Source organism: Bison bison, unplaced genomic scaffold (assembly GCF_000754665.1).
Source record: "Bison bison bison isolate TAMUID 2011002044 unplaced genomic scaffold, Bison_UMD1.0 scf7180017864148, whole genome shotgun sequence".
NCBI classification, from domain to species: Eukaryota; Metazoa; Chordata; class Mammalia; order Artiodactyla; family Bovidae; genus Bison; species Bison bison.
In genome coordinates, this window is record NW_011494720.1 from 2188110 (window position 1) to 2202882 (window position 14773).

A 14773-nucleotide genomic window follows, 5' to 3' on the forward strand; every position below is an offset into this window, starting at 1 on the left:
TCCCGACCTAGGGATTGAACCCATGTCTCCTGCATTGGCAGGCAGATTCGGTACCACTGAGCCACCTGGGAAGCCCTGAGACAAATATATATATATATTCTTATAGAAAATGATTTCTATGATTTATTCTTACTAGAAAATGATTTCTATGAATGATTTCTATATAATTTTGAAAACACATCATGTATAACCTTCATAAAAATTATAATAACATTATAAAATTGCACACGAGTTTGAATGCTTTTCTGTCTGTATTACACATATTTTTTATATCTTTTGTTGTTCTTAGATAAATTTTAAAACAGATGAATAAGGAAAATGAATTCCAAAGACCTAAGTGTAATTTTGATCATGTGCACTGAATTTGCATTAAAAATGTAGTACATTAGAGCAATTTCAAGACAGAACCATAAACTTAAATTATTGCAACACTAGCATTCATGTATCTTTACCAAGCAAGGTAATAAAGTGTGGGAAAAATATACGATACTTCATTAAACTATATTCTATTATCAATAAAATAGACTACCTTAGGATTCTAATAAATAATTTCTCACACAAGAATACTCCATTGTAATTTATATCAAATTTCTTGCAAGTAGAAAGAGATTCTGCAAAATCTAAACCTTGGACCAAAACTTATTAAATAGTTGAAGAGACAAACTATGCAAGGCAACTGCTACTCTGACAAACATCAGGAATTCACACCAATAGTACCTTCATCTGATGTAACTGCATCTCCTTGGCAACTCGGCTAGACTGGCGTGCCGTTCTGAGACTCACTTTCTCCTCCATTGTTTTCAGCCACTCATCTACCTGCTGAAACTTTTGTTCCACCAGTCTCAATTTGTTGACCACGTTATTGAACTGAGTTCGGGTCTCCGACAGCCTCTGCTGGTAAGCCTGCCAGTCCTGCCGGAGGGACTCTAGAGCCCGGTCCTCTGTCTGTGGGATGCCTGACGGTATCACCTCCTCTCTGGTGTGCAGTGCTGAATTCAGCAGGGCCTGCCCCTCCGCGCAGCGCACCTGGAGCTCCTGCAGGGGAAAGGCATGGCTGTCACACCTTGTTCACATTTTACACCCACACAGGTGACTATGTCTCACTCAAGCCAATTGCGCCCTTTTGAACTTCACGTAGGAAAGAACAAGCTGATTCCGACAAAAAATGTGTACCTAACACTGAACCCTGTTTCCCAAGTCAAGAGAGAGATTCTGAAATGTTTCCAGTTAAAACAGTCAAACTGCACACACACACATACACACACACACACACACACACAGATACACACATATCGAGAAGTATTTTTCTCAATCATGTTGGAAACAACCTCTGAAATCTGGCTTTTTAGCTTGGAGGCAAAAGCACTGTGATGAAAGGATTATTGTTTAGTCTAATAACCTAGGAGTTTTGTGGCCCCTAATCTGTTTAAAGAGCTTAAGTCTTCTTGCTTGACATTGAATTTGATACTGAATGGGATCAGAGCTCCACTTTTAGCTGAGAAAAGAACAATAGACCTTCTTTCTGCTACGGAGGGATTCTTTGTTGAAGCTGTTCTAGGGAATGTGATGGTTAAGAGAAGTTGGCCCTGGAGGGTACAGGGCATATAAACCTGCAAGGTTGAATTATCACACCTGCCCATCAGTTATGTGCATGCATGCTAAGTCACTTCAGTGGTGTCTGACTCTTTGCCACCCCATAGACTGCAGCCCACCAGGCTCTTCTGTCCTTGGGATTCTCCAGGCAAGAATACTAGAGTGGGTTGTAATGCCCTCTCTCAGGGGATCTTCCCAACCCAGGAATGGAATTCATGTTTCTTATGTGTCCTGCACTGGCAGGAGGGTTCTTTACCACTAGCAGCCCCTGGGAAGCCCCCACCCCTCAGGCACTTCTAGGTACAAACGTATTTCCCTCCATCAAAGCATAGTCCCAGAAATGCACCCTACAAATTCTGTATGAACCAAGTTTTTAAGAGCATCAGCTATTTTTGATAGAAAAATCATAACCTTAAAGGTGTTAGCAAAACACTATATCCTTGTGTTACTTGATCTGATCATCTAAGGTTGAAAGGGGTCAGGTCAAATCCCACCAAGAGTGTTAAAAGCACTCTCACATTTATTTAGAACACAATATTATTTTTAAAAAATCTTTAATACTAATGAAATTGCTGATATCTGACCATTTTTATCTACAGAAATAGTGATCTTCTGTAGTTCAGATTATAGATGCACTTTCCTCAGCTATGATATCACTACAAAAATGTTGTAATTGGAAAAGAAGGGCAATTTATATGGTAAAATATTAATCAAAATAACCACAAATTTTATTCAAAATTATAAAAGATTAAAGCTAATTTTATACAATCTCTTTCCTTAATTCAGGAGTTGACAACCTTTTTATGTAAAGGGCTGGATAGTAAGTATTTTAGGCTTTATGGGCCACAATCTCTGCTGAAGCTACTTAACTATGTAATCTTGCCATCTGTGGCATCAAAGTAGCCACAGATGCTACATAGATGAACAGGTGTGTCTATGTTTCAATTTAAAGAACAGGTTCCGGGATACAGTATACTGATCTGTGCCCTAGTTAATCTCAATATACCACCCTTTCCCTATTTTATAGCAGTTTGCAGTATTCTACAAATCACTACTGTATTAGAGAAATTCTTATATATCCCACATTTCAAGGATTTATCTGAGGGGGAAATATGGTTCAATATATATATTTTAAATTTATTTAGTTTTATTTTTTGGCTGTGCTCTGCAGCATGGGGGATCTTAGTTCCCTGACCAGGGATCAAACCCATAGCCCCTGCAGTGGAAGCGTGGAGTCTTAACCACTGGACCACCAGGGAAGTCCCCAAAGGTACTAGTTTAGAATCTGGTCTCAATATTTTAAAAGCTCAATGTACTATGATCCAAATTAAACTGTCGGTGACTACAAAAGGAGCCTGGTGGACTGTAGCCCACTAGGCTCCTCTATCCATGGAATTCTCCAGGCAAGAATACTGGAGTGGGTTGCTATTTCCTTCTCTAGGGGATCTTCCTGACTCAGGGACTGAACCCATGTCTCTTATGTCTCCTGCATTGGCAGGAGGGTTCTTTTTACCACTAGTGCCACCTGGGAAGCCCAAATACAAAGTAATTTTAAATGTGGTCCACACTGCTGGCAGACCCCCCATCACTAAGCCAGCTGTGGGGCATTAGGACCCTGAAGGAGTTCTGCTGTGCAGGTGGAATGTCACCGTTCTGCACCACCTGTTTTGGCCTCTAGTGTCTCCCTTCCTTTATAAAATTTGTGGTGACTCAAAATAAGACAGTGTCAGTAAGAATTAATACATGGTGAAATGAGAGGTTGGAGTCTGGTTTTGGTTTGGGCCAGAATAACACTGAAGTGAGATATTTTCTTCTGGAACAGGAGACATATCTGCTGATGACAAGTGACTTCTTGGCCCAGTTTCTCCACAGAAGTCTGGAGAGCTTGGTATCTGCTTGCCAAGAAAGTCTGCAGTGAATGCTGGGAGAGGTCACAGACAGAAAAGAAAGCCCATTTGGCTAAGATAAATTATAACAGCTAAACCTAAGAGACCTGGATATGCTACTATTAAAAATAAAATGGGTGAGATCCTTAAAGAAGCTAATGAAACTGTGAGCCTTCCAACTTCTGCTGCTGCTGCTAAGTTGCTTCAGTCATGTCCGACTCTGTGTGACCCCATAGACGGCAGCCCACCAGGCTCCCCCGTCCCTGAGATTCTCCAGGCAAGAACATGGGAGTGGGTTGCCATTTCCTTCTCCAATGCATGAAAGTGAAAAGTGAAAGAAGTCACTCAGTCGTGTCTGACTCTTCGAGACTCCATGGACTGTAGCCTACCAGGCTCCTCTGTCCATGGGATTTTCCAGGCAGGAGTACTGGAATGGGGTGCCATTGCCTTATCCCTTCCAACTTCTACTATATATTTATTTCACGAATGGGCTACTGTTCAAGTAAGATTTTTATCCCATCTCATTTAATCCTTCCTCAGAACAATGCTATAGAGAAAACTGAGGCAGGGAAGCTCTTCTCTGCCCAAAGTCATCCAGGACCAGGTCTCACCGTGAATCGGAGTCTGAACTTCCTAATCCCAACCCTGCACTCCTGCCATTATTCAATTCTCCCTGAGAGCCATTGAAATAGGCAGAAATGTTATATGTCAATGACCATCTCAGTCCTGCTTTTCCACCTTGTTCGAGCAGTGGGTAGATCTTGCCCAATCCTGAACCAATTCCAGTGAGGGCTGACAGCGCTAAGTTCCAACACGGAGCTGTCTTGTTGGCCTTTCTCTCCATTCTCTACTATGTGTCTGGTCTCCCCTTCTTGGGAACCCCCTGTTGGCTACCTATTGCTGCAGGTAAGATTAGGGGTTCTCTCTGATGCTTCCATAACATCCCCAATAATAGAGTCATTCTATTGTTGTCCTCATCATATTGTTTGTAATGATCCATCAGTGGGTCTGAACTTCTTTAGAATGCAAGTTTTTTGAAAGTAGGAGTACTATTTTAATTATCTTTACCTGCAGTAGCAATAAATCAGTGGGTTAGGACCACTTAGTCCATGAGGTTTGCCATCTCGCCCTGAATCACAGCCTGCAGGCCCGAGTACTGGTACTTTTCTTACCTCCTTGAATTCCTTCTTCTAGGTCCCTGACTCTAGGCCTGTATCCTCAGCAGTGTGGGTGATTTGGGTTAAAACCAAAGGGCCTACGATGGTGCCACCGATTTGAATTTGAGAAGTGTCACATGCTGTTGACTCCTGCAGCTGTGTCCCACATCTAATTCAGTCCTTTAGGGAGAAACAGGCAGGTGGGCCTGTTAACACCATAAATTAGACCACTAGCCATTCCTATCAGAGGCCACCCTATAGCTGGACAAAGTTCTCAAGTCCCAGTCCTGCTCAGTCTGAACGACCTACCAAATGATTTCGACTAGCATACTCTACTGAGGTCCCAGAACACTCTAGATCAGACCTTACTAGGATGCCCCTTAATATATATCAGCTATTTATAGGCTTTAAGGTCATAGTGACTTCTCACTTAAAATAATGGTTCCATATTCAGAATGAAAAGTCCTTTGTTTTACGATGAAGCAGACTTTACCTGAAGGTCCCGCAGGGCCGTCTCGTGAGTGTGCGCATCACCTTCAAGAACTGAGTACCGATCAAGCTTATCTTGCTCTTTCTCAAGCCAAGCTTCAAATGCCTTCAAGTCTCTCTGATACTCTTGGTGCAAGCGAACTAGTTTTTCCGACTTGGTTACTGCTTCCTGTTGTAAGCATTTAAGATGATTAAGATGGGAAAACATTACTACAGTCTGCAGTTTACACGGACTGTTAAGAATTCACTTTTGGAATATTAGAAAAGCATGATTGTTAAATCATTAAAACATGAATCATTTCCTAGAAGAATAAAATGTCAAGATTTATGTAAAGAAAAAAACATTATGTGAGTAAAAAAGTGAAAGTCAAAGTCACACAGTCATTTCTGACTCTTTGCCATCTCATGACTGTAGCCTGTATGGCTCCACTGTCCATGGACTTCTCCAGGCAAGACTACTGGTGTGGGTTGCCATTTCCTTCACCAGGAGATCAAACCCAGGTCTCCTGCAATGCAGGCAGATTCTTTACCAACTGAGCCACCAGAAGGGGTCTTAAAGATCATTTCGTTGAATTAACTTCTTGACCTTTGAATTCTTTTGAAATGTAAAATGGATATTCAAAAAAATGAATTAAATTTATTCGTCATAAAAATACATTTTTGCTAATGAAGAAAACTGAAGTTTTCATATTGTTCCTTGAGTGAGAATTTGGATTCACTGTAGATTCAATTTTCCATGTACTCTCATAATGTAGGCTGTGCTCTGTAAAGTTCTTTTTATTTTCTTTGTGAGATTTAAGCAAAGAATGATAAATATTATTGGCAATTTTTTCCTGCTTTAGAAAGTTTTCATCACCAGACACATGAAAATATTTATGATTCTTCCTTATGAAGCTCTCCTCAATTTTTTTTCAGTAGGTACATTTGGAGGACTTTTTAGTTGAGAACTATTCATATACTAACAATATACTAACAATAGTTGAGGATTTTTGTTTGCTTTGTCAGTAGGGTACTCTAAGTATTAAAATTCATTTTGCTTTTTTTGTCCTATTTGCTTTCACAAGCCTGTCGTTCCCCCAAACTAATAAGTCTTTAATAAGCACAACTCCAAACACCCCTCTTTCAGTGGGTCTGCGTGGAACACAGTGAGCCGTACCTTGGTCCGCTCTCTGATGGCTCCATATCGTTCCTGCAGGTCCTGGAATTCTAACTGGGTGACATAGTGCTCTGTCATGCCAGCCCCTTTCACTTCAATGGTCTCCAGTAAGCTGCTGTGACTCAGCACTTCCTCGTTTAATAACTAGAGAACATTTTAAAAGAAAAAAATAAAGGAATTACTGCGTATATCATCACATCGATGTTAACTTGTAAAATTAGTATATTTTAACTGCATAGCTGACAAGTGATCTCAGGTTATCTATCTGTCAGTCTACACTCTACCCACCATCTATCTCTATATAGATATATGAATGGTGTGTGTAATTGATATCTGGCCCAGAACTCTATCTGAGTGGACTTGGAAATCTCAAATTTAATTTGTCAAAAAATTGGCTCCTGAACACTACTCCATTCCCATCCATCCCCAGCCACCACCAAACCTCCTTCCGCTCGGTCTTTTTGTCAAACAGTAAATGCTACCTACCATTCTCACCCAGCTGGTCACTTGAGAACACTGAAGTCACCCTTTGTCCCTCCATCCATGGTGAGATCCTGCTAGTTCTATCTCTTCACTGTATCCTGACATGTGTCCTCCTGTCTTCTGCAAGCCCGCTAGCCCCTGCTGCTATCATCTTTTCCTTGGACATTTGTAATACCCGCTAGGCAGATTCCCTGCCCCCGGTTCCTGCACTGTGCCTTTGTCCACCTTCCACACAGCAGCTTGAGTGATAAAAGGTTTTAAGATTCTAAAGGGGATCATTTTGCTCTCCAGTTCAAAACACTGATTATCTTCCCCAGGCTGTGGGGATCAAGTGTGAAATCCACAGGCTTGGATCCTTGTAACAGCATGGGATCTGGTCCCTGCCACTTCTACCACGTCACCTGGACACCCACTCATTGAGTCTCTGCTCCAGGAACAGCCAGCCTTTCTTGCAGTTCCCTTTTATCCAAACCAGGTTCTCTCCTCCCCAGGGACTACGGACATGCGGATTATCCCATCTGAAATCCTTTCCCACCTCCTCCCCAACCTGATTTCTCTGCACTGAATTCCTGAGGGCATCATCTCCATCTCCTCTTTCAAGAGGCCTTTCCTGTCCCTCCCCACCCCCGACTCCTTGATGTCCTTATCAACCCAATCCCGATGACTCTCTCTCATCACTCGCAGTGTTTCCTTCATATCACTCATCACCAGTTATAATCATTTACTTATTCAGTCATTCTCGAATGAGTCCATGTGCAACCTCCAGAGTGAAACCTTGGTCTGTTTTATTTACCTAGAATCAAGCACAACGCCTGTGTGTAACAAGTTCTCCATAAGTATTTGTTGACTAGATGAATAATGTAATAAATTAAGTAATCATCATCATAATACTATGAAGTCAATAATTATAATTATATGAATTTTCAGATCAAACAGCAGACCCAGAAATGTTAAATGGCTTGGCATAGGTCATGCAAGGCCATTTAGTTATTCAGCTAACCTTTACTCAGCATTTGTTCTGTGTCAGAGAGCCACATGCATAGGATAAGAAGAAAACTGAGCAACTTTATCCACTGAGAGAGAGAGCAGTGTAAGTATAGAGTCTATAAAATTCATCAAGAGATGAGAAAGACAGAGAACAGAAGAACTAATTAAGCCTCCAGTGGTGGTGGTTCAGAGCAAAGATCGGGGCTTCTGAACTAATTCAGAAGGTTAAGTACAGGGTTGCTAGGTACAAGGGTTGAGCTAAGGTTTTCTGTGAAAAACGGAAGATGTGACAGAAAAAAAGTTTTACTTCCTAAGGATGAAGATATCAAAAGCTATTTGTAGTTGTTGTCTAGCTGCCAAGTCATGTCTGACTCTTTTGCATCCCCATGGAGAGTAGGTCACCAGGCTCATCTGTCCATGGGATTTTCCAAGCAAGAATACAGGAGTGGGTTGACACTTCTTCTCAAGGGGATCTTCCCAACCCAGGGATTGAATATACATCTCCTGCCTTGGCAGGTGGATTCTTCACCACTGAGTCACTAGGGAAGCCTGATTAAAACATATTACAAGGTGCCAAACTTTAAATAGTTCATAAAACATAGGTCTATGAAGTTTTCCTGGAAAGGGACATTTTCACTCACTAATGAAATAGCCACAAACAACAGTTTAAGAAGCCATTAGAAATTACAGTAAACTCCCCCAACAGAGTTCGCCTGTGTGGACGGCCCTAGCCTATAGATGGGCATGTTTTGTATGCGCTTAGTTGCTCAGTCGTGTCTGACTCTTTGCGACCCCATGGACGGTAGCCTCCCAGGCACCTCTGTCCATGGGGATTCTCCAGGCAAGAATACTGGAGTGGGTTGCCATTTCCCTCTCCAGAATGTTTCTGTATAGCCGTGGCAATTCCGAAGCACAGGCAGAGGACGAATAGAATGTGGAACCCAGCCCCACCTTGGCCTTCCCGAGAGCTGCTGTTTTCTCCCGCAGTTCCGCGTGCTGCCTCTCGGACGCGTTCAGGCTGGCCTCCACGCCGTCCATCCAACTGCAAAACTGTCGAACATCATCCTGGTAACTTGTCCACTTAGAAAGAGCTCCTTCAAGTTGACTGAAAGGTAATTGAAAGGTCAGTAATCTACAGTGAGAAGCCGTCTGCATGCAGTCTGTCTGATCTCTATCATGTGTCTGCTCTGTCCACTTCCCCGGCAGGAAGCCCATAGATCAGGTCAGGGCAGGCTTGAGGGGGACTGAATGGTCACGGCTTATCAAATCCAAGCCTGGGTCTCTGGAAAGCACAACTTTGAAAAGCAAAGGATGGTGAAGCCCAGGCTGACAGGTGGAGAAGTGGGACAGGGCATACAACTTGGAGTCAGTAACCAAGTCACGTGAGACACAGGAAGAGGTCTGAAGGCAAAAGGAGAGATGCCCCAAGCAAGGCTTTTCTTGAGCCAAGACTCAAGAAAATAAGAGTATCAATATTTTATTCCATCAGAGGAGAGAAACAAAAAAGGAATAAAAGACAGGAAACTGACTCATGGTTTCTCCAAGGGTAATTTTCAGAGACACTCTGTCTACACTGGCTCCTGCAGTGCCTTTTGTGGGAGTAAATTTCAGCTCCCTTTACGGACTGCCCTCTTTTCCTCATGGCTCTTTCCCGCCACCCACTGGTGTGTTCTGGGGCTACTTCCCAAGGAAACAGTTTAGTTTTAACTAATACATCTTCACATGATTAAACATTTATTTATCCTGTGGTTTTCTAAGCAGTGAACACCAACATGAAGAAACATATAGTTATAGTTACGTAAAAACACAGACACAGTACTGTCAGTCAACGTAAATGCAAGGTTGCCCCTGCCACTTTCTTTTCTTCCAAGAAGAAAAAAGAAAAGAAGGGAAGGAGGGAATGAAGGAAGGAAGGAGGCAAAAAATAAGGGAGCAGGGCAATAGAGAGAGTGAAAGAGACACAAAGAGAGGATAGGGGGAACCCTGTACAGTGTGTTACTGAGCTATTCTATAGATATTTTAGCAATGACTTGCAGTAGCCCTTTGGCTTCACTAACCTTTTACAACGAATTGCTGCAGACAAAAGTGACGCCCACATATCCTTCACACTCGCCAGCTGCTGCTGAATGGCAGGGATGCCTTCCGGGGAGGTGTTCTGAAGGACAGATTCTCCTCTGGTCACTATCATCTTCATCTGGATCTCTTTTTCCTGTTTCACTGATAACAGAGCCTGTAAAAGCCCATACAGAAGTCCTTTGTCATCTGTATGTTTAACATCGCTAGCTTTAAATATTTCAGAGTCCCTGTGGATAGCAGATGACCTGCCGTCGTGTTGAGCCCTGGATCTCTTGGGCTGATCAGGAGGCCAGGAGAGTCACTGGCTGGTGGTATCAGGAACCAGTAACCAGTTACCAGTCACCCACTGGTTTCCAAGTGGCCTTGGCCTTTCAGATCTTTATTATTCTCTGAATGAATAATCCCTGATTTCCACTGAAGTTTAAGTTCACTGTTTTTTAATAAGCAAAAAATAGACAACAATAGGATTCCTAAATTCTCAAAGGTCACAGGATGAAGAGCTCTATGCATGTTAAGGTCTCTCATACAACAAACTGAAAGAAATAGATAAATTCATTGTCTATATTAAATTTATACATTTCAAGTTCTTCACAAGCACCCTTCTTTTTCTATATAAGAAAGATGCTTGAATTCAAAGTTATAAAACTGGTGTTTATCACCTAAAAGGTAAAACTTCATCTCTCTCCCTCATCTGGAGCTTGCCCATCTCTGCAGATTCAGTTTCAGCCACTCCTGGCCATCAGCTTCTGCCGCAGCAGAAAGGAAGTGCTAGCAGCGACTCACACACCACACCATTGGCTTTCTTCAGCTTTTGCTCATTGGGTTCCATCCTCAAGTCTCAGGTTTTCTGAGAAATCTGCTCCAACTCTCAACACCATCTGTCCTTGCCCAGCTCTGGTCCTCTATGTGCCCACAGCTCCATCAGCATGCCCCATCTGCTATTGCTGTCTCCTGTGCCTCAGCCTCTAGCCTCAGACTATAAAATCCTGAGGACATACTTTATTCATTTTTCAACCCTTGGTATCAAGACAGAGCACCAGTCTCATAGAAGACACTCAGCATATAAATGGCAGGTGAATGAATGAAGAATGATTGCCTTACTACAAACGTAAACTCATATTGAACGAATTTCTTATGACGGGAGAAGAATGGACTAACTGATACAAGCAGGCAAGTTAATTGAACAAGATGGGAAATGTTTCTGATAAACATTTCTGATAAAATGTTTCATTGAAGTATCTTCTTAGAATAGATATGTCTGAAATCATTTGAAACTAGCCTATTCACTGGCTATATCAAGCACGTAACCACCTTTGGGTTGTTATTTCTTTTTTTGTAAAGTATTGATGGGCAAGTCTATCTGGGCTCAAATGATTCAGGAATGCTTAGGCAAGGCCTCCCTGTGTCAACAGGATCATAACAGCAGAGTATTCTTGGACTTCTTTTTTTCTTTTTAATATTTTATTATATATTCATTTATTTGGCTGCATAGAGTCTTAGTTGCGGCATGTGGACTGTTTCGTTACAGCACACATATTCTCTAGTTGTGGTGTGCGGGCCTTTAGACGCTCCACGGCACGTGGAATCTTAGTTCCCTGACTAGGAATCCAACCAGTGACCTCTGCATCGCAAAGCAGATTCCTAACCACTGGACCAGCAGAGAAGTCCCCATTCTTGGGCTTCTTATCACACCAGGCAGATGGAGAGTTGAGAAATTTTGAGAAAAACAAATTCTGTAAATCAGAGACATTTCCTGTAAAAGACACACCTCAAGCTTGAGCATCCTGCTGTCCAGCACACTCTTGTCCGAGGTCGGGTGGCAGTAAGAGTCCAACATGTGGACCGTGTCCGTCATCCAGTCCTGCAGGTCTTTAATTCCCAGGGAGAACTGATTGTGTTCCGCAACAATCCTATCCAGTCTTGACACTTTCTCCTAGAAGTGACAGAGACCGTCATCCAGCTGTCCCTTCCATAGAGGCTTCACAGCCTACAGCTATGCAGACTGTAAAGCTAACCCCTGGTCCAAATAACTGTGATCAGCCATAGGTTTGTACTCTGCATAGATACGATAAAGGCTGTATTAATCTGTGAGATGGGAAATAGCTTTCTAAAGAGTAAAAATATGAGAATAATTGGGTCAAGAAGCAGAAAGATTACAATGACAATTTACTGCCCCTCAACTTACTTGCTACTCTTCTTTATGACAACTGGGGATACTTTTCAGAAATTTCATTAATTTATTCCTCACACCTTGTCTGGGAAACCCACTGAAGTAGTTTCTGCTTTCAGATCATCATATTTGGGTCAATACCACATACCCACATGACCTACATGATAGCCAATTCAAAAAAACCCAATTATCTGAGATTTTGTAATATCCCTAAATTGGGACCATAAATATGGTTTTATTTATTAATTAAAGCTAACATCCAACACAATGAAGATTTTATGAATATTAATTTTTAGCACATAAAGCATTTGAATATCTGTTGATTTTTTGGTACCTAAATAAATACAAAGCAATATAAAGATGGTCTTAATTTACTCTAGATTTTCTGAATTTATGCCAGATTTTCTAAAAACAAAAAAAGTAACAAAGATAGGTGTAAACATAGTCTCTTCACTCCCAGGCTAATACTATATGACTGTCTCAATGATGTTTTATTGGGGATGCAAACAGCAGGCCAGGAGTAAGCCCACACTCAAACAGGTGAAGCCAAGTTCCAGCAGGTTCCCTACATTCTCAGATCTGAAATGCAAAAGAGAAATATAGGGAACAAATGTCACAAGGCCATAAAATTCAAGGTGGTCTGGCCCTTCACAATTCAGGATGTGTTTGCTGAATGCTCTAAGTGAGGTCACTGTCGGATCCCATTTACTTTTTTTCTAAGTTGTTAGAAAAGAGCTTTCCTCTGTGATGGGAATCACTGCCAATTTTGAGCTCTGCTCCAGAATCTGAACTGAAGCTCTCAGTCAACGCATCTTTGATGACTATGTAATAAATATAAATAATTGAGACAAATGAAAACAAAAAGTACTATCCTTAAAACTCACTCTTGTTGAGTCCACTAAAATTTAAAAACAGCTTCGAATTTCTGTTTTTTGGAAAGTAATTTAATCTGTGTCTCTTTAGACCTAGTACGCTGAAGTCTGCCTTCTATTTATGCTTTGAGTCTTCAAAATAAGAGCTCTGGGAACCATTTCAGGATTAAAGGGAATACTTGGTGTAACCATAGAGATAGAAAGTCTCTTGGATGTTTGAAACCTCCCTTGCTGTTTTCAGACAAGCACGTTGAGATGACGCAGCACACATGTTTGGCCAGGGTTGCAAGAGCCCTGCCCCCGGGGCCCCGGGACTCCCGGGCCCCAGCTTTGCCACCAGGACGCACACTCACACACAGCACATGGCAGGCGTTACCTTTGTTACATTGCTTAGCGCTAGATACTGAGAAGACAGCTGTGACACCCGGTGCATAAAGCTCCTGCTGGCCGCCTGGCCCTCCCACAGCTGCTGAGCTTTCTCTTTCAGCCTGCGGAGCTGAGGCTCGTAGCAGTTTATTTCCTCAAGGACAGACTGAAAAGCACAAGCAAGTCACTATTAAGAGGCTGGGGAAGAGCACACAGCAGACAAAGCTTTGGCCCCAAGACCGCGTAAACAAGCACTGGAGAGTAATAGACGTGGCCCAAAGGCGTTATTATTTCCAAGCTACACACAATGTAGGGCTCCAGGACCGGACAAATTACACCTCAAAGGAAAGCGGGAGCTCTGAACTCAGGAAAGGGTGCACCCAATCTCAAGACAGCATCACCTAACTTCAGGGTACCCCCCTGCCTCTGATCTGAAGGAGGATCAGGCCGGCCAGGGGTTCATTACCTGCAGCTTCTGCTGTTCTCGTCTCTTGGCTGGCAGATCATACAGGCGATTAGTGCTTTCATGAACCATCTTCTCGGTCTTACTCAGCCAGTCCTGTACAGGCTCAGCACTTACTTCAAAGTCCTTCATTTGGATCTTTAGATTCTATGAGGTTTTAGATAGTGTTAGGGACCAAAAAAAAAAAAATGTTAATAGTAAGTGTAGAGTCTTTTAATTTCCTCATTCATAAAATAGAAATGTGGTGATGTAGACTAAACACATTAATACATGCTAAGCGGGCACTTACAACAGCACCTGATAAATGTTCACCTTCACTGTTTTGGCAGCTCTAGCGTCTCTCTTGAACATCACACTTATGTTCGCTGTTATTTTCCTGGCCATTACCCACTGGTTATCTTGCAGGCCCATCGAATTTAATATCTATTAAACTGAATGAATTTTTCTCTCTTCCCCAACCACTTCTTCTACCATATTCAAGACTCCCCTAATGGCATCATCATTCAAGCTATCTTCCAAATGAGAAACTAAAGACTTAAACTTAACTTCTTCTTCCTCGAGCCCCTTGTTAAATCAGTTATCAAATCCTGCCATGTTTTCTCTTAGAGAGAAATCCTTCATCCATTATCAATTCTTTAATTCAGGCCCTTGTCTCTTTCATCTGGACCATTTTGAAAAGCTTTCTCTGGTCTTCCAGCTACTTACTATTTACCATTCTGGTCTACACTATGGCCAGAGAGTTAAGATATTTGTCTCTGAAAGACCAGTAGATTCTTCATTCAGCTTTTTTCAATCTTAGAATTAAGCCCTAGTGTCCTAAAACATTCATTGTGTGTAATGAACTAAAAGGGGCTTCCCTCATAGCTCAGTTGGTAAATCATCTGCCTGTGATGCAGGAGACCCGGGTCCGATTCCTGGGTCGGAAAGATCCCCTGGAGAAGGAAATGGCAACCCACTCTAATATTCTTGCCTGGAGAATCCCATGGACAGAGGAGCCTGACAGGCTACAGTCCACAGGATCACAAGAGTTGGACACAACTTAGCGACTAAACCGCCACCGATGAACTAATGTCTC

General features: G+C 42.2%; 1 protein-coding gene across 1 annotated transcript in view; it reads right to left on the minus strand.

Moving 5' to 3' along the window:
- Nucleotides 1-14773, minus strand: part of SYNE1 (spectrin repeat containing, nuclear envelope 1) — a 501723-nt gene that overhangs the window by 233792 nt on the left and 253158 nt on the right. Inside the window, exons 59-66 of the mRNA XM_010840908.1 lie at nucleotides 13702-13845; nucleotides 13246-13401; nucleotides 11596-11760; nucleotides 9809-9981; nucleotides 8703-8856; nucleotides 6282-6425; nucleotides 5130-5294; nucleotides 718-1035 (exon numbers count right to left, since the gene is read on the minus strand). Of these exons, the coding sequence (XP_010839210.1) occupies nucleotides 718-1035; nucleotides 5130-5294; nucleotides 6282-6425; nucleotides 8703-8856; nucleotides 9809-9981; nucleotides 11596-11760; nucleotides 13246-13401; nucleotides 13702-13845 (1419 nt within the window). The remainder of the gene's footprint in view (nucleotides 1-717; nucleotides 1036-5129; nucleotides 5295-6281; nucleotides 6426-8702; nucleotides 8857-9808; nucleotides 9982-11595; nucleotides 11761-13245; nucleotides 13402-13701; nucleotides 13846-14773) is intronic.